Raw genomic sequence first — 20,383 nt, 5'->3', positions numbered from 1 at the left:
GAATTGGGAATGCCTTGAGCTGCACATCATGGGGAGCCCCTCAAACACTGGGGCATGCTGTCCCGTCTCAAGGCATTCCCGACCCTGGTGGGTCTCCGAGCAGCTGAGAGCTAAGACTGGTTCTCACAGGATGTGGCTAATCAGAATCTAGGGGTTCAGTTTTTAACCAAAGGACAGAAGTGGCAAGGGTTGGGGGGAGGGCACCAACCAAGTCCTCAAGGACCCCTCTCCCTGCTCCATAGTGCCTCTTACTCCATTACAGCAGCCAGTCTGAAATAAGCCAGACCCCCCAACCTTGGTGCACCCCAGCTCTGCCACTACCTGGCTGCGTGTGTGGCCAGAATGGCCTCTCTGGAGTGGGATAAGAGGACCTGTCCACCCACCTACATAAAAATGCATCTGAAAACCCAGCAAATGGCAAGTACAGATGCCCAGTGGTGCTGGCCCAGGCTTGCCTGTAGGGTGCTTGCAGGATGAGTGACTTTGTCAGATTTTGGCTTTTCTTTTATTTGCTTGTCATTTATTTATTTGTAGCATGTGTACAGAAAATCAGATGACAAGTAGGAGTTACTTCTCTTTGCCACGTGTGTCCCAGGGTTCAAACTCAAGTCGTCATTCTTTGGTGGCAAGTGCCCACTGAGCCATCTTGCCTTCCTGGATGTTGAGTTTCTTAAAAGCCAGGTTCCTCATTAACAGGCTGCACCATGTTGGAGGCAGGGCACAGAGCTGGCCTGGCTGTGTCCTCAGCTCCACCCTTGTAAACTTTCATCTCAGTAGGTATGGAAGCCTAGCCCTGGTGACCTCAGCTGCTGTGCAGCCAAGCTGGCTGCGGAGAGAACGGAGTCAGCAGGATTCATTGGGAGGCTCAAAGCTGGAATTTTGAGTGCTGACCAGCCATGGAGTCCCCACTGTGTAGGGTTCCCTGTGTCTCTCTGTGTGTAGTGGCATGGCCCCAGATGTCCCACCTCCCACCTGTTCTTCCCAAAAGAGAGGGCAAAGGGCAAGAGGGCTACAGGGCTAGAGGACATTAGCTTACATTGGCTGCCCGGCCAGGAGCTGACGTCCTTGGTTCCTGGGCCTGACTCCATCCCTAATTCCTTCATGCATACAAGCTAAGCCTGCAGGATTGTGTGTGCAGTGTGAAGACACTGCCCGTGCCATACCACGGTCCTCTGTAGACCACTGCCCAGGAGACCCCTCAGGTCTGGGGAGCCTCACCAAGGAGGCAGGATGACATAAGGTGGATTGCTCCTGCCTTGGTTACACAACCCCTCTTGGTTTGGTTTGTTTGAGCGGTTTGGAGATTGAACCTACTTAGGCTCCAGTTCACCCACTTGAACTTCGTGGGGCTGTGGTAGCACAGTCCGAGTTGGAACTCAGGACAGCCGGCACTAGAATTGCCTCACCTCAGAAAAGGAAAGCCCCCTGCCCTTTGGAGTCACCCTACATGCCTGTCTTTTCCATCAGCTCTTCTGCTCTGTGGGTTTCCTCTTGAGCGTGTTGTGTACGTGGATTCATTTGTGGCTATCAGTGAGCGTATGTGACCAGCTACGAGCAGCTGCTTTTGCTTAGCATTTCATTGTTAAATTCTACTTCCACTGTCAGTCACCATCCCTGGCTAAACAGTCGGGTTTTGCTTATTATGGCTAACGCCGCCCTAAGTGCTAAATATGAGGTTTCTTAAATATTTGTTTGTAATCGTGTATATGTGGTGGTAATGCGCACATGAGTGCAAGTTTTCATGGTAGTCAGAAGAGGGCGCCAGATTCCCTGGAGCTGGAGTTGCAGGCAGTTGTGTGGTGTCTGATGTGGGTGCTGAGAACCAAACTCTGGTCCTCCACAAGAGCAGTTGCCTGTTCTTAATTGCTGAGTCCTCTCTCCAGCCCCTGTGTATGGGATTTTACATCTGTTTTTTGATTTCTCTTCTCTCTCTCTCTCTCTCTGTCTCTGTCTCTCTCTCTCTCCCTCCCTCCTCCTTCTCCCTCCCCCCCTCCTTCCTTTCTTATCTCTCATTTTGAGGCAAAGTTTCTAGGTCAGGCTAGCCTCAAACTCACTATGTAGTTGAGGGTGACCTTGAACTCCCGTTCCTCCTGCTTCTACCTTCTGAGTGCTGGGATTGCAGGCATGAACCACCATGTCCAGCCACCATGTCTGGTTCATTAAATGCAGGGGATGGAGGGGCCGGGTGCCTGCTAGGTGAGCATTTTGCCAGCTGAGCTCTGTCCCCGGCATAGTGTTTTTCCTTATCTTTGGTATATTCCTGGTAGTGAAAGTGACAGCCATATGGTAAGTTTATGTTTGGTCTTCTGAGAAGAAAAACTCAGGCTGTTTTCCAAGGCATCTCTCTGCATTTCATGTGGCCCAGCATGTGTGAGGCGGTGTGAGGGATCCAGTTTCTCCCAGGTCTAGCCAACACTCATTATTGTCTGTTTAATTTTAGCCCATCCAGAGAGGAACGTGGTCCCTCCTTGTGGCCTTAATTTGCATTTCACTCTGTGCTCCCCCATCATTCCTTGGAAAGCTGTATAAAAGATTCTTTGCCTCTTTTTAAAAGTGGGATGTGAGCCGGGTGTGGTGGCGCACACCTTAAATCCCAGCACTCGGGAGGCAGAGGCAGGCAGATCGCTGTGAGTTCAAGGCCAGCCTGGTCTACAAAGTGAGTCCAGGAGAGCCAAGGCTACACAGAGAAACCTGTCTTGGGGGAAAAAAAAAGTGGTATGTGTTTCTCTTGTTTTCTTTTTTGAAGTTGGTTGTATTAGGCTTTGTGACAAAGAACCTGAGAGAAACCATCCTAAAGGAAGAAAGATTTACTTCCATTCGCAATGTTTGTGGTTTCCGTACATGGTTGGTGAACTCTGTTGCTTTGGGGTGTAAGACACCATGGCAGCACAGAAGTGGCAGAGACCCACTTCATTCACTTCTTGATAGGCCAGAAGCAGAGAGAGGCAGCAGCAGGTGGCTCTTCCACTCCGGGTACTCCATTCAGACTGTGAACTGAGCCACTGATAAAGTCAGTGTCCCTCAGAACCTAATGGCCTCTGAAAATGCCCTCACACACACACACTCAAGTGTGTACTCACTAATCTCCCAGGCATGTCTCACTCCTATCATATTGACAGTCAAAATCAACCATAATAGTTGTCTTTTTTTTTTTTTTAAATTATGTGAATGTGTGTGTGAGTGCAGTGCCGACAGAGGCCAGAAAAGGGTGTCAGAATTCCTGCAACTGGAATTACAGGCAGTCGTGAGCTGCCTGATGGGTACTGGGAAACAAACCACAGTCCTCTCCAAGAGCAGCAAGTGCTTTTAACCACTGAGCCATCTCTCCAGCCCCAACAGTTGTCTTTATTGTTGAGTTGTGAGAATTTATTTTTAAATTGTTTTTATTGAAGTGTGTGTGTGTGTATGTATGTATGTATGTATGTATGTATGTATGTATGTATGTATGTATGTATGTATCAGAGGACACATGTGGAGGTCTGAGGACAGCTATAGGAGCAGGCTTTCCTTCCACCGTGTGGAATCTTGGCTATTGAATTCAGCTTGCCAGGCTTGATTCTGAACATATTTACCAGCTGAGCCACCGTGCTGGCCTGGAACTATATTCTAGATGTCTCTTATTGGATATGGGATTTGCAAGTATTTGCTCACTTCTGTGGGCTCTCTTTTCCCGTCCTCCACGTCTCCCTGTGAAGCACAGATTTTTTTTTGGTGTCTTACCTTGCATGTCATTTAATCCTTACATGTTAATAATCAAGTGGGGCTGATGAAAGAGTCTTGGATAGGGCTCAGCTGTTCTGTGGGTTCAGGTGGGGGTGACCCCAGATCTCACATCAACCCCAGGGTCATGAGCTCCCCGTGCGTGAGTCCATGATGCTCGCCATGCAGCCCAGTGAGGCTTCCATGGTAGACAGCCAAACCAGAGAGACGAGAAAGGGCCAGCAGGCCTATGTCTTAGTCCCAGGACACTGCAGTGGTGTGGGACTCCAGGAGACACTAGATCACGTGACCTCCATTTCTCACCTGGACAAAAGGTACCCAGAGGAACCTCTAGGGCACCAGGAGGTAATGAATGCTCTGTCCTGTCCACAGCCATGAAAGCCGACCGGAAACGCTTAAAAGGTGAGAAGACCGACCTGGTGAGCCAGATGCAGCAGCTGTACGCCACGCTGGAGAGCCGAGAGGAGCAGTTACGAGACTTCATCCGCAACTATGAGCAGCACCGCAAGGTCAGCGCCTCTCTGGACCCCTGCCCTCCCCTCTCACCCACTTCCCTCTTATGTTCCTGCCCCCTGCCCTCCCCTCTCAGACATCCACGATCCTCTCTTAGCCGAGCATGGTCTCTGCCTCGAATCCCAGAGTGCCCTTGGAGGCTCTGCTGCGTGCATCTAATTTGGACACTCGAAGAAATCCAGCCCAGCTCCCAGTTGGGCCATGTGTCCCTAGGTAGACAGCGTGGCCTCCGGGAGCCAGCTGTTTCAGTTCTCTGCTCCTCTGGGCATACCCTTGAACCTCCCACTCACTCTAGAGCCTCGGTTTCCCCTTCTGGGGAAGCTGCAGAGCTGTTGTGAGGTCCAAGACACTGAGCACTGAGCACCCAACATGACGAGCCATGTGTCTCATCAGTAACACCATGGAAGTGTGAGGGATTAGCCAGGAGCAGCGGGAGACCGTGGGCATGCTGCCTGCTGAGAGGGCTGTCAGAAGGCAGCACAGAAGAGGGGTCCCAGGAGCTGGGCTCCGTACCAGTTACCTTTCTCCTTGGGACAAAACACTGGACGAAAGCAATGCAGTGAGGGAGGGGCTGGTTTTAGATCGGGTTTGGAAGAGGCTCATGGCAGGAGAGATCCGAGGCAGCTGGTCACATCGCACCTGCTGTCAGGAAGCCGAGAGACATGGATGCTTCCCTCAGGGTCTCCTTTTTATTCAGTGTGGAGCTCTACCCCGTAGGATGGTGCTGCCGACAAGTCAGGGTGCATCTTCCCACCTCAGTTAACTCCATCTTAGAAGCTTCCTCCCAGGCCCACTTGGAGACCTATCTCCTGTGGACTGACAGTTGCCGTTCACCACCCTGAGCTCTGTGTGATGAGAAGTTTGTAGTTACATGACTGAGGGATTTGGACCAATAAAGATTTTATATATAGAGAGAGAGAGAGTGTGTGCAGTGTAGATGCCCCCAGGGTGTAAGTCCCATCCTAGTCAGAGGCCTTGGCTCAGGTGCCGATGTTGGAAAGATATTTTCGCCCACTGTTGTGCAGGTCAGAAAAACCGTACCAGCAAGATGGCTCAGCCAATAAAGGCACTTGTTGCCAAACCTGATGACCTGAGTTCAGTTCCTGGAACTCACATGACATGACGGGAGGGGAGAAATGGCTTCCATGAGTAGACCTGTCCTCCACATGCCAAGTGGGCGGGGCTGCCAGGTGGGCGGGGCTGCCATGAGTTCCATACATGGACCTGAAAGTAGAAACGTTCATTCCTGTATGTGTCCCCTGTGTGTCGCTGTGTCTACAATGCCTGACAAGAACAATGTGAGGGAAGAAGGATTTATCTGGACTTCTGGTGTCGGACTGTCGTGAGGCCCTGGGGAACTGTGGGGGAAGTTAATGGCAGTGGGGATATTTGGCAGAGGCTGGAGAAAAATCCTACGGAAGCCGAGAGCAGTGCCTGGAGCAGAGGCCGCAATATAATCCTCAGAGGCTCAGCTCTAGGACACTTCCTACTCCTGCCAGCCAGGCCCCACTTCACAGAGAGTGCCACCAGCCAGGGCACAAGTGTGCAAAATGTGAGCCTGTGACAGGCACTCATGATTCAAACCTCACAGTTCAGCCTACAGCTTCGGGGACAGGAGGGCTAAGTGGCTCTGTAGTAGCAGTAATGGCAGACAGCCTGATGGGCCCAGTCAGGGAGGCCACCTCTGAGAGGCAGTTAGAGGCTGGATTGGAATTGACATGGTGGGCACGTGCCTACTGTCGCCTTCACTGGTGACTCTTGCTGTCACTTCCCTGGCATGCAGAGCTCTTCCTTCTTCCTGTGGCCAAATGGCTCTAAGCAGCAGGTACAGGTGCCACCTGCCTGCTCTGTGTCCCCTGCTGCCTGTGTGCATTCAGGTTACGGAAGCCGGTGGGGGAGCATGACCTTGTGGCGGCCCAGGCCAGCTTTGCAGACCAAGCCGCTCAAGGGTTTAGTAACTGATCACGATCGTTTATTTATTTTTGTGGCGTTCGGCGTGAACTCAGAACCTCCCTTAGAGGTGTAGGCAGGTGCTCTACCACAGAACTGGCACCTCAGCCCCTCACTGGGGGATTCTAGGCAGGAGCTCCACGACATACTTAGAGATACTATGCCGAAACTAAAGCCTCAGCCTTGGTTTTATCCAGCCTTTCAAGATCTTGCATCTAGTTAATTACCAATACATAATTTGCATTTTATGCACAAACCAAATGAACAGTATTAATAAAACTCCCGGGCTCCCCGGTCTCTGGGCTGCAGGTTCTCAACCTGCCATGGCTCACGGGCTCCTTCAGGAGCCTCTACAGGCCTCAGCTGGAGCAGGTGGGGACACCGGCCACTCAAAGCTGCTGGCAAAGATAGGGCTTGGCCTGTTCGGAAATTTCTCAGAGTTATCACATCCCAGAAAACTATGCCAAAGACACACACCCTGTTCCCCCGAGTGCAGCTGGGGACTGTCCACAAACCCAGCAAGAGATGTCCTCAGAGCAGGCCAGGCAGCCGATTAGAGCCAGACTCAGAGTAATCCTGGAGCTGAGTCAACGATCCTCTGCCGGCACCACCTTGCCACCCAACTTTGTTCCCTGCAGCATCTCGCCCCTGGCCTAGCCTGCAAGGCCTTAATGATCTAGCCTTGTCCCTTAACCGTCTAGCCTTGTCTTGCCCTTGTGAGCTTCAGCCAGCTGTAGCCCCTGGGCCTTATCAAGTTTCAGATGCCCAGGGAAGGAATCCCACGGGTTTGTTTCCTGCCTCTGTGATCAGCAGTGGGCTGAGGGCATGTCTCCTCTGGGCCTCAGTTTACCCCCTGTAAAACAGGAGTAGTTGGAAGTCTCCATTCTCATGGGTGGGTGTGAGGTTCAAAGGCATGTCAGTGCATGCAAAGCCAGCCGCACTACCCAGGACACTCCATGACTGTTGTCACTGCTGAGCCTGCTGGCCTCTGCCTGGGAACAATGTCGTGGCGACATTGGGTCCAATTCTCCAGAGCATCTGTAGGTCCTTTTCACCTAGCCTAGGGCCCTGGTCCACTCACAACCAGCAGAACAAGCAAAAACTCAGAGATGAAAAAATTCCCAAGGATCCTAGCAGGTCTTCCTCTTAACCCAAGACCACCAGCCCCCCTCCCAGGGGTGGCCAGCTCTGCCCAGGATCAATTTTGGTGTGTTTTTTTTTTTTTTTTTTTTTTTTTCCTTTCAGTGTAAGCTCTGCAAACACAGCATTGTCGGGCTGTGTCTGCCTCAGGTATCTGTTGGTGGAGTGAGTGTCAGGTGTAAGGACTGGCTGGAGAGAGCGCTGGGTGGTCATCCTAAGCCAGGTGGTCAAAGAAGGCTTCTTGGAAGAGGAGGTGTGAGCAGGGGTCCTAGAGACTGAGATGCTTCAGGGCTAAGCCACAGGGATATTTCAGAATGCATACAGTGCAGATGGGGAAACTGAGGCCATGCTAACCCATAGATATTTGCAGAGCCCCAAGTTTCTCTCTGGAGTTTTAACCACTGCTGTACACTGTGCAAGCCACATACATGCAGGAAAGCTGGCAGCAAAGCCTTTCTGGCTGATTTCAAGGATGGTGTTATCATGTGGGATAGGATGGTGGCTACTTTCCTGCTCTCACTCGGCCCTGGTAGTGGGGTATAGACTTTAGAGGTCATATTTTGGTGGAGGGGGCTGGATTCCCCCCAAGGACCACCCTCTTGAGAAGACCACAGTTTTAGTACAGGCCCTATGCAGAGGTCAGTGTCAGCCCTGCCCTACACCTGGCTGACACCATCCCTGGCAGCCACGGTTTGTTCTGGAAACTGAAAGGGGCCTGAACAGATGGCAGGAACTTTCTTCCTCGTGGGATGTGAAAAACCAGGCTACTGAGTCGCCCATCATCTGTGGCCTTCTTAGGTGGCCACAGGGACCTTGGGCAGCCCAGACAGTCACGGCTTCAGGTGCCCTCTTGTACCTGTTTTGCTCTGACACAGTTCATCAAGCAAGAGCAGCGGCCCCGGGAGCTGGGAACATGGAGTTGGCAGAGTGATTACCTAGCAAGTGTGTGTGAGGCCCTGGGTTCTGTCCCCAGCACCACAGAAGCTGGGCCAGCCCTTGGCAATTGCAGGCAGGAGAATCAGGAGTTTAAGATTGTCCTTGGCTATTTGGACAGATAGTTGGAGGCAAAAAAAGCCGGGCTCAGTGGCACACGCCTGTAATCCCAGCACTCAGGGAGACAAAGAGAGTTCAAGGCCAGCCTGGTGTACAAAGTAAGTTCAGGACAGCCAAGGCTACACAGAAAAACCCTGTGTCGAAAAACAAAAAACCCAAAAACAAAGAGAGAGAGAGAGTTGGAGACAAGCATGGGCTACATAGAGACCCTGACTCAAATACCCCGAAACAAAATAATAGTAGTAGTGATGATGATGATGATAAAAAATGAGAAACTCTTTTACCCCAACTTTTTTTGGGGGCGGGGTACAGGGTTTCCTTGTGTAGCCTTGGCTGTCCTGGACTTTTAGACCAGGCTGGCTTGGAACCCACAGCAATCCGCCTGTCTCTGCCTCCCGAGTGCTGGGATTACAAGTGTGCACCACGGCACCCGGCTCACCTCAACTTTTACCAGATTCCACTTTGTGTTCCTCACGTTAAGTTGTTCTATCTTTGAAGGGGTCCCATTTCACTCCACCTCATTTTTCCTGCAGAGTCAGTTACCCGGGCTCACTTATCGGGAAGTGCTGGGGGAAGCGGCGGGGGGGGGGGGGGGGGGGGAAGGGGCGGGAGGGAGACCCATGGGCATAGCCTTCCCACCTCACACCAGGGCTTTCAGCCATGGGCTGGGGGTTCCCACTTCTCTGACCACCCAGATGAACCCTCCACCCCTGTGCCACCCTGCAACCCACCCCCCTCTCTCACCTCCACCCCAGGAAAGCGAGGATGCTGTGAAAGCACTGGCCAAGGAGAAAGACCTTCTGGAGCGTGAGAAGTGGGAGCTTCGACGGCAGGCCAAGGAGGCCACGGACCACGCCGCAGCCCTGCGCTCGCAGCTGGACTTCAAGGACAACCGCATGAAGGAGCTGGAGGCCGAGCTAGCCATGGTAAGCGCACTGTTCGCTAGAGTGACCCAGGCTATTACTAGAGCTTTAACGTCGGCAACCAAGGCACGACCTGGGCCACCCAAAGCCCCTGAGGGAGAATACGGTCACAAGGCTAAGGGAGGGCAGTGGGCTCCTTGACACTCAGGAGTTGAGGACCTCCTCAGGCCCAGGAGAATAAGGATCCTGGGAGGCCTCACTTGAGCACACTAAAGTAGGGAGAGAGGGGAACATATTTTGTTTCAAAATAATAATAATAATAATAATAATAATAATAATAATAATAATAATAATAATAATAATAATAATGTTTAGGGGAAAATATCTATGGAGAAACACATGGAAATATTAACATCTCAGAGTCTAGGACTACAAATGACAATATCTTCCTATGTGTACGTATGTACGTTTATGTGTATGTGGGTAACATATTCCTATATATGTGTTTGGCTACTTATTTAAAGCCTTTTGGTCTAAATGTATTTATAGCAAACTTGTCTTTCTTAGGTCATCAAGTAAAAAAAAAAAAAAAAGGTGGATTTTGTGGTTATTTTCTAATAACTTAAAAATCACTGAAATCCATTCCAAGCATCATGTTTCAAGAAGGCATGTGGCACATGTAGGGGATCAAAACATGTCTGGGGACCTGACAGAGGTAGGAGAGCCCCAAACCTCAGCCCTGCTCACCACTGCAACCTGTGTCATTTCAGTTACTAGGATGGAGGTCTTCCCCATGATATAGCACACAAAGCTAGAAAGGCCTTTGAAAGCCCCCTGGACCCTGTGTGACAGTGGCCTATAGAAGTTTTATGGTGACTCCTGTTGACGTGTGTGTGTGTGTGTGTGTGTGTGCGCGCGCGCACGCGCGCGCGTGCATGCACGTGTTGGTCAGAGGACAGATTGTGGGAGTTGTTTCTCTCTCTACATCATGCCTGTCCTGGGATTGAACTTGACAGCAAGCACCCAGTGAGCTATCTTGCTCCCCCTCACTCTTTAGTTGTGGGATTTGTTGTCCAGCAGGGTGCCAGCTCCAGATAACAATGCAGTTACAGGCATATTTGCCCTCTTGGGCCTCCATCCTTGCATATGCCCTGTAGGACTCTGGGGAGAATGTAAAGGAAACAAGGAAACAGCTTAGCAGGGCATCTGTGTGCTGGTGCTGACCTGATAGTTTGCACAACTGCTTCAGAGTGAAGCCGCCCCTGAGCAGGGCAGCTGCCTTGTGCAATGCTGCCCCCTAGTGGTAAGGGTCATCCATGCAGGAGGACTCCATCTTGTTGATACCTCCCACAGCCCTGGGGGTGGGTGAGGGAGGACCCTGTGGACAGATAGATGAAGCACCTCTTGGTGCTTTGAGCCTCGGCTTCAGCATCTTAGGGGTACCCTAGTATTCCCTGTACTAGGAAATAGCCTCTCCTGGCTTCTGCTCCCAGTATACTGACACAGAGTCAGCTTGGCTCTGGTCAAAACCCCTCAGCTCCTCCCTCCTCCCAGTGAGGCAGAGGGAGAGTGCTTTACCTGGACCCATGATGCCTGTCTCCTTCCGGTGTCCCTCTGGCTGCACATCATCTTCATCCCTTTAATTTCTTCCCCACTTGACAGAATTCAGGCTGTGCTGTGGACAGCCCCAGACCTTTCTGCCCTGAGGTCCAGGCTGACAGGGGGAGCCATCTCTGAGAGCGCAAGTCACAGAAATTGCAGGCAACAGTTGCAGAGGGCAGCTCTGCCTGGCAGAAGCACACAGGTATCCTGGAAGTGCAGTAGGAAGTCAAGGGGTGCTCAAGGTCACACAAGTTCCACAGCAGCGGGGGTCTATTTAGATTTTGGTCACATGACCATATTCATCCCAACTGAGAATTCCTAAGAGCTCAGGGTTCCAGGGAGGGTGGAGGCCCAGAGAGGAGAAGTGGGGGGAGATCAGAGTTCAGGACGAGCTCCTAGCATTGAGTCATATGTAGTGGGAGAAGTTAGTTCGAAACACTGTGTGGGAGACGTCCACGCAGCCTGAGTGAGCACATGCCTGTCTCCTGAAGCTCACCCTAGGCCCAGTGCAGTTTGTTTCTTTTTCCTGAGAAAGAGAAATCTCTCTCGGAGATTTCAAGTCCTGCGTGGACAGAGCGAGTGTACCTAAGGTATCTAGGCACGGGACCCGGTGGGATCTCGGACTTGTCGGGTAGTGATGTTCCACTCCACACAGACGGCCCACTCCTGACCCAGCCAGAGGCGAGGTCCTGCGTCCTCCAGCAGAGAAAGCAAGTGGGAATGGGAGGGCACCGCGCCTGGGCCTCTTCTTGTGTTGCCTCTAAGGGCTGCTTGTTTTGTGGGTGAGTTGGTTTGTGTGTGTGTGCAGGGAGGGGGTCCCCCACATTCTACGTATGTGCGCGGGATATTTGCAGAAAGGGAAACCACGATAGGCCTTCCCCCTGTCTCCTCAGCTCCTCTTCCGGCTTCCTCTGACATGCAGGAGCCTGGAGAGGCGCCCAAGCCGTAGAAAACCGGAAGAGTATGCAAGAGTCTGTGCCGAATGCATGTTTTCCTTTTCTCCCCCAACAAACTTAAGGTTCTGTCTCATAGAACTCCACTTACCCTAGTGGGAGTGGGGCCAACAACTTGTAGCCAAGAGGTCTCTCTCTCTCTGACCTGTGACCCTCACAGAGGCAGTCTTGCTACCACAAGTAGCCCCACCTGTAGCACTGAGACTTGTGGCAGTTCCCCTAATATGGGCCCTGTCCCTAGGAGCCCAGGCTATACCAACCCTGTTGTCTTCCAACACCAGCTCAGCTCTCCTGAATGAATCCTCACTGCTGGCCATTTTACATGGCACCTTACCCTTTCTGCTGCCAACAAGGGGCCTGGATAACTGTGGCGGGGCTGTCCTGTGCACCATGGGCTATTTCGGTGCTTCCCTGACAGTCTCTCGGGGCTGGCTTCTCCGCCCATGACCCTCGCTCTTCCCAAACTCAGTTTATAGTTTACAAGGTTTACCCAAGGATACCCCTGTGCCTCTTCCGCCCCTACGCCACTTCCTTCGGCCGATCAGAATCCCAGCTGAGGTCTGGCTCTGGGGCTGGCTCTGTTGATAAAGTGCTTGCACTTAAGCGTGTGGACTTGAGTTCAGCCTTAGTCTAACAGGCAAGCTCCAGAGAGAGACCCTCTTTCAAAAAAAACAAAAACAAAAACAAAAACAAAACAACAAAAAAAACCAAGGTGGGTGACTCCTAAGGAACAGCACCTTAACATTGACCTGCAGCCGTTACACTCATGTGCATGCGTACACAGGGCATGCACACACACGTACATATGTGCACACCCAGAGTCCTGGCTTGGAAGCTAGAAGCTTGGACTCCCTCTCCCCGCCCGCCCCCCCCCCCCCCCCCCCCCGTATGTGGGTCACACTTTGCTCTTAGTGGCACCTGAAGGTGAGACCCTGGTGAGCGTGGGTGAGACCCGCAGTAGTGGCCCATGGCTTGCAGCACACTGCTGGCGGCTCACTGGTGTAGAAGTAGAATTCTTGGCTTTCTTGCCATGGTGGTAAGAGGTGTCAGGCAGCTACATGAGATGAGAGGTCCCCTCTGGTTACATTTTCTTCTTCTTGTCTCCCGCTCTTTCTCCAGGCCAAGCAGTCCTTAGCCACGCTGACCAAGGATGTTCCCAAGAGGCATTCACTCGCCATGCCCGGCGAGACGGTGCTCAACGGCAACCAGGAATGGGTGGTGCAGGCTGACCTCCCACTGACTGCTGCCATCCGGCAGAGCCAACAGACTCTCTACCACTCCCACCCTCCCCACCCCGCAGACCGGCAAGGTGAGTCCTGCCCAACCCGGCCCAGCAATAAGGGGACAAGGAGGTTCACAGGAAGCCGCTGGGCCCAGCAGGAAAGGCAGCATCCTCCTTTTGTTCACACTGCGGCAGCCTGGGCAGCACAGGCCAAACTATGACTGGCATAGCTACACCCACTAAGAAATGGCCTTCGGGCATAGATGGATCCAGAGGCTCCACTGTACCTAAGGAGAGGTAGAAGCAAGTACCCTCATTGGTCAACTTGGGTCACATGGCCACCCCTGACCTCATCGCAGTGGGAGAGCCAGTGCCCTCCATGGCCAGCCTGGGTCACTCGGGCTTCCTTTGGTAGGAAAGGATGCTGAGCTCCTTGACTGACCGCTGTAGCTCATCCGTAGGTTACACAGAAACAGTGTAAATGTCGCATGTGTCTGCTCTGCATGCTTAGCAGGACGCCAGGCATCCTTTCCCACTGTCTCTGGCACACACTCCAATCCAGACTTCTTCTTCTTCTTTTTTTTTTTTTTTTTAATCCAGACTTCTTATCATCCTATTGTGCATCGGTGACTGTGCCTCAGGAGCCACCTGACTCTATATCAAGGCTGGGGGCTAGGGGGTGGGGTGGGGAGTTCCTCTAGAACAGTGGTTCTCAACCTGTGGGTCGCGACCCCTTTCACAACCCTCCATCTCAAAAAAAAAAAAAAAAAAAAAGAGTTACATTACAGTTCGTAACCATAGCAAAATTACAGTTATGAAGTAGCAACAAAAATAATTTTATGATGGGGGGGGGGGTCACCACAACATGAGGAACCGTATTAAAGGGCCCCAGCATTAGGAGGGTTGAGAACCACTGCTCTAGGGGCACGAGGCCAGGGACAAGTACACACACCCCATGCTGCCTATGGACGGAGCAGGTGGGGGAAGGCAGGTGAACTGTAGAGGGAGGACAGGGGACACAGGTTCACACCGCTGACATCACATCCCGGCTCTGCTACTTACAAAGGATGTGACCTGTGACCTGAGACGAGGGGGTGGTCATCTCTTCCTTTGGTGCAAGGGATGCTGGACTCTTAATGCAGTGTGTGTTCTGTGTCTGTTTGCTGAGACCTCCCTCCTTCCCGGATTGTCAGAAAGGTAAAGTGTACAGAATTCCCAAGTCAGGGCCTTCGTAAATATTAGCTGCCTGTCTTTGTCAACACTGTCCTCACTGACAGGGGACACACAGGGCGTCAGAACCCCTATTGCAAACAGACTGGAGTGTTCTTTGCTGACCCTTGCAGGGATTCCCAAGATCCAGGTGTTCGAGTGGCTCCCTAGCCTCTGGTCCACACTGGCTGCAGGTGACAAGTACTGTTGAAAGCGTTTCCAACCATATCAGAACTAATAGAATGCTAGGTGCCTTCTGATCGCAAGCCTGCAGCTGCAGGGCCTCTCTTTGATGGGACTTAACACTAAGTTGGGCTTAGCCAGGCCACAGGATCCACCTTCTGGGCCCTTCCTTCCTGTAGCCACCTCAGAGCTTATTAAACATGGCGTCCCGGAGAAACTTGCCAGCCCTCTCCCTGGCCCACCCGTCCCCACTCCCCTGCACTTCTGTAACTAGGTGTTTGCCTGCATGGGGTCACCCCACCTCCACACCATGCCATCATTGGCAAGGCATTCGGCACATGGTCCCTTTCCCCTTCCTACTGCTTGTCCCACCGTAGGCACGGGTCTCAGAGGGGCTGTCATTACTGTTAGCGTTCTTCTAATCTGCTCTGTGCTGCTGTGGTAAGCATGACAGAGCAGCTTGGCAAGGTGAGGGTTAGTTCATCGTATGGCTTGCAGCTTCATGAAGGGACATGAGGGCAAGGGACTCAAGGCGGAAGAAACCTAGAGGCAGACACTGAAGCTGCTTTCCTAGCTTGCTCTCCATGGCTAGCTCAGACTGCTTTTTCATACCACCCACAACCACCTGCCGAGGGGTGGTACCACCTAGAGTGGGCTGGGCGCTGCCACATCAACCATCAGTCAAGAAAACACCACACACACACACACACACACACACATACACACACTTGCCTACAGACCAGTCTGAAGGAGGTAATTTCTCAGTTGAGGATCTCTCTTCCCAGATGACTCTAACCTGTGTCAAGTTGGCACAAAAAAAAAAGAAAAAAAGAACCACCAGCACGGGCACAGCGATGCTTCAGATAATAGAATTAGCTCAGAAGCCAGGCAGCACTCAGGAGGTAGAGGCAAGCAGATCACTGTGAGTTCGAGACCAGCCTGGTCTACAAAGAGAGTCCAGGACAACCAAGGCTACACAGAGAAACCCTGTCTCGGAAAAAACAACAACAAAAGAATTAGCTCAGAAAGGGTGTTGAGCGTGGCCAGGGCCACACAGCCTCTAAAGAGACTCTCCTAGGTTGGAACTGATTCACACCAGCAGCTTCCCCATCGAGCCACGTGGTCAATGGTGGCAGGGACTGCCAGCCCAGAGAGTGGGTGCTGACACTGGCATGTGGGAGAGGTGTGCAGCAGGGCCCAGTGGGTCTCTGCGCTATGGCTTCCGGGATAGACCTTTCGTTCCAGCACTGCTGATTAAGTGCCTACAAAGAGCCAGACCCTGAAAGCCCCGGAAGTGAATGCATAAAAGGGCCCCATGGTACACTCAGTGCCAGGCAGACAATACATGTATAAACAGTCCAAATAGTCCGGTGATAAGACTGGTGGATGGGACTGGGAGGGTGGCTCAGTCGGTAAAGTTCTGGATGCAGACATCTAAGGATCAGAGTTCATTCCTTAGGAGGTAAGAAGCTGGGCGTGGCAGTGTGCACCTGTAATCCCAGCCCCAAGAAATAAAGACTGGAAGGTACCCAGGGTTTGCTGGTCAGTCAGTCTAGCTGAATCAGTGAGCTGCGAGTCCAGTGAGAGACCCTGTCTCAAAAAACAAGGTACACAGGACTAGAGAGATGGCTCAGCAGTTAAGATCAATGGCTGTTCTTGCCAAGAGCCTGAGTTCAGTTCCCAGAATCCACATGGAGGGTGACTCCAGTTGCAGGGCATTTGGCGCCCCCTGTGGGCCTCCACAGACACCGCACACACACTATGCACATACAGACAAGCAAGCACACACACATACACATAAATAAAAGTAATTGGTTTTTTGTTTGTTTGGTTGGGTTTTTTTGTTTTTTTGAGACGGAGTTTCTCTGTGTAGCCTTGGCTATCGTGGACTCACCTTGTAGACCGGGCTGGCCTCGAACTCATAGTGATCCACCTGCCTCTGCCTCCCGAGTGCTGGGATGAAAGGCGTGCACCACCACACCCCACTATAAAAGTAGAAATTTAAAGGTGAAAAGCTATTAAAGAAGATACCTGTCAACCGTTGACCTCTACATACATGCACAAATGTAGCAGGGAGTGGGTGGTTGAGGCCTGGCTGCTGAAGTGTACCGGGCTTAAGCATGCCAGGCTTCAGGGGCCAGGAGGAGGAGTGTATTATTTTTTAATCCAACAGTGGCCAAAAGTCTGTGGCTCTGGCTTCATCGTGAGGAGTGGAGGCAGGGAGGCCACCCTGGTCTTCACTAGGACAGATGGCAGTTGCCATGAGCTAAGAGAGTTGGCGGACTTGGAGGCTGTGTCGCCGAGACACAGAGGGGGCAGGTAGTGGCATGGGGGTTTCTTGTCTGGGACTCTGCAATCCAGCTGTGTTAGAGTTGCATAGCGTCTAAAACCACTCAGGTGGGATTTTGTGGACCCTCGTCTCCTCCAGCTGGGGAGGGGCTGAACTGGCTCAAAAGGAAGGGGAAGGGTCTCCCCACAGCTCCCACCCCTAGAACAAGCAGGGCTGTGGTACAGAAGGGAAGAGTTGGCCACCATACTCACCTTCCCTCTGACTCAGTGTTATTGTCCATATAATGGGTGTGCCGGGCAGCCTCTCATGTGTCACTCACTCACCAGCCATCCCTGTTTTCCAGCGGTCAGAGTGAGCCCCTGCCACTCAAGACAGCCTTCCGTCATCTCCGACGCATCTGCTGCTGAAGGCGACCGGTCATCTACACCGAGTGACATCAACTCCCCACGGCACCGGACACACTCCCTCTGCAACGTAAGGCCAGCAGCGGCAGGGCCTGGGCTCTTGGGCCCTGCCCAGAAACGGCGGGGCCACGGGGTGGGATAAAGATGTGCCCGCTCTTTCCTCTCGTCCACCCAGGGAACGCCGTGTCGAAGGCAGTTCCCGTTCTGTTCTTTCCTTTTGCGAGAAGCAGTGGATGTGGGCAGAGAAAGAAATGAGGCCTGTTCCCTCCTGTGCCCGGGAGGGCCAGCAGGGTCTGCGCAGCCTGGAACCCCGCCCTGCCTGGGACCCTGGGCCTGACCACAGGACCACCTGCCCTCCCCCCTGTAGCACCCACACTCATTCCCTCGCCCTGGAATGGAGCAGATGGCTATGTTTTAATTTTGAGGCTTCAGTAGTTTGGGACATGTTTGGTCCTGTGAATTTGTCTTACTTTTTCAGTCAAAATAAAAAAAAATTTTTTAAAGATTTATTTATCATGTATACAGCGCTCTGCCTGCATGTATACATGCAAGCCAGAAGAGAGCATCATATCACATTATAGATGGTTGTGAGCCACCATGTGGTTGCTGGGAATTGAACTCAGGACCTCAGGAAGAGCAGTCAGTGCTCTTAACCTCTAAGCCATCTCTCTAGCCTGCCCCCCCCAAAATGTTTTTAATTACATACTGAGCACCAGCAGCTAAGAGACATGAGTCCTCCAGGGCTCTGTATTTTCCACTTTCTATTTGCTATAACAAAAGGACTGAGGCTGGGAAACTGATAAAAAAAATGGCTCCTGTTAGGCTCTGCCCCATAAAGTTTCCATTACGTCCCATATCATCACACTGGGAACCAGGCTTCCAATTCAACAAGCCTTGGGAAGACACTCTCAAACCATAGCCAAGCCGCTGGAGGACCCCCCCCCCCCCAAGCTGGTGGCCTGAACATCAGTGGATGGCTGAAAACCATGTCAGCCTCCAACAGGAATGGAGAGACAGAGGTGGGGACCGCTTTGAATTTTTGACCCATCAACATGGTTGATGACCCAGGGGGCTTCGCTGCCATGGCCTAATGACAGAGATGCCACACAGAGGAGTCTTCGGGTGCATAGCAAGGCTTTTTTTCTTTCTGACTGATTGGTTTTTATTTCATGTGCATGAGTGTTCTGCCTGCATGTGTATGCCAGTGCACCATATGTGTACACAGTGCCCATGGAGGCCAGGAAAGGGCATCAGATTCCCATGGAACTGGAGTTACAAGTGGTTGTGAGCCACCATGTGGGTACCAGAAACTAAACCCAGGTCCTCTGCAAGAGTAGCAAGTGCTCTTAACCACTGAGCCATCTCACCAGCCTTGGGAAGGCATTTTCAGAAACTTGGGTTAATACTCCTTTATTAACCAAGAGAACATAGGAGAACCGTTATTTGCTGGTTATGCTATTATTTGCCTAGGACATGCAGGAGAGGGATGGGCTGTGAGAACCGATAATAAGCAAGTACATTCAGCCGGGCGTGGTGGCGCACGCCTTTGATCCCAGCACTCGGGAGGCAGAGGCAGGTGGATCTCTGTGAGTTAGATGCCAGCCTGGGCTACAAAGTGAGTCGAGGACAGCCAAGGCTACATAGAGAAACTGTATCTTCAAAAACAAAAACAAACAAACGAACAAAGGCAAGCACATAAGGTTATGAAAAGCAGCGACCTCCCATCCACAGTCGTCATGCAGTGTGCTTATTATTAAAGTCGCTACGATTACAAGGGCTGGGGAGACAGCTCCATTGTCACTGCATTTCCCCGTGCAAGCATAGAGAGCCAAGTTCAGTCCCCAGAATCCACGGGAAAAGGCCAGGCACAGTGATGTGCACTTGTAATCCCAGCATTGGGAGGGTAGAGACAAGAGGCTCCCTGGGGCTCCCTCGCCAGCCAGCTTTGTTTGATCAGTGAGCTCAGGCCTGTGAAAGACCCCCTGACTCCTGATGAATGATTGCAAGGTTGGCCTCTGGGTGACACACACACTCACACACCCACATGTGCATGCACACGTACACATACACAAAGTCACTAAGAGACATCCTATCCCAGCCTGCTTCGGTGACCACAGGATTACTGGCCCAGAAGCAGCGCAGTGCCCATGGCAGAGCTAGGATCCCTTCTTTTCCAAAGGCTGTGAAGAAGCAGTGTGTCTTTTCTTGTCCACAGCCTTGGAGATGAGGCTGGCAAACCAAAGAGAGCAAAGAAAACCATTCTATGGTCTCTGTCACCCATTTTTTCAGTTGAAAGGACCATAGCGGACAGTGAGTACCCTATTTGTTTGTCCTGGGACTCGCTTTGTAGACCAGGCTGGCCTCGAACTCACAGAGATCCGCCTGCCTCTGCCTCCCGAGTGCTGGGATTAAAGGAGTGTACCACCATGCCTGGCAGGAGTACCCTACTCTTACCACACTGCATTTGACACAGGCTGGCCTTTGCCCAGTCTGGCCTCAGCACATGGCCTGCTGCCAGACGCAACTTATACATGTTTAGAAAAGATGACACTTCACTGAGGAGCTGTCTCAGCTGCCTACAGAGTGAGTTTTGTTTACAAACCTTGAGACTGGACCCTAGACTGAACTGTCACTTGTTAAATCTCTCCAAACCCCCTCTGTTCCCCATCTCAATAGGTTAGTCTACATAGGTAAGCTTAAAAGCCAGAAAATGGCTCCAGGTGACCCTTTGTCCTTCAGGGATTTGACCTGGTACCAACAAAATCATCACAGGCCAGACTGAAGGACACCTCACACTCAAGCCACTAAGTAGAGCAGAAATGAGGACTCAGGGAACTTACACGTTAAGAGGCACTGGTCCAAGTGCTTCATGGGTATTATGCCTACAATTCCAGAAAGAACCACTAGGGGGCTCCCTAATGATGCCCTTTGTCATCTCAATGGACTGTTGGCTCCCAGGTAGAACAGACATGATTCAGGCATGTATTAAACATTTGCACATCCACAAGCTATTAACGCTCCCTTCCCCCACCCACTTGGAACATAGTTGGCGACCCATGGACATGTCCTACCTACCCACAGGCTATCGGATGCTCCCCACAAAGGATTTGAAAAGAGCCCCGACCTGTGTGAGTAGGTTCCCAGACAGTCCTAAGGCTCGGAACTCAGTATGTGCTTGCTATGGAACCCTGCCTAGAAAAAGCACAGAGCCAGGAAAAATCAGACACCCCGAATTTGAGTCCCAGCTCAACTTGTTACTAGCTCTGTAAGGGAAAGTCGGT

At 51.9% G+C, this 20,383-nt stretch overlaps 1 protein-coding gene across 3 annotated transcripts in view; it reads left to right on the top strand.

The window, feature by feature from the left end:
• Positions 1–20,383, top strand: part of Kazn (kazrin, periplakin interacting protein) — a 998,054-nt gene that overhangs the window by 937,650 nt on the left and 40,021 nt on the right. For all 3 annotated transcript variants that reach the window (XM_051172203.1, XM_051172202.1, XM_051172201.1), the window contains 4 exons: positions 4,093–4,229; positions 9,132–9,302; positions 12,914–13,103; positions 17,042–17,172. In XM_051172203.1, the coding sequence (XP_051028160.1) occupies positions 4,093–4,229; positions 9,132–9,302; positions 12,914–13,103; positions 17,042–17,172 (629 nt within the window). The remainder of the gene's footprint in view (positions 1–4,092; positions 4,230–9,131; positions 9,303–12,913; positions 13,104–17,041; positions 17,173–20,383) is intronic.

The sequence above is a fragment of the Acomys russatus genome, chromosome 29 (assembly GCF_903995435.1).
Source record: "Acomys russatus chromosome 29, mAcoRus1.1, whole genome shotgun sequence".
Lineage (NCBI taxonomy): Eukaryota > Metazoa > Chordata > Mammalia > Rodentia > Muridae > Acomys > Acomys russatus.
Note: the sequence above shows the minus strand (reverse complement) of the source record. Positions and strands in the feature narration are given on the sequence as shown.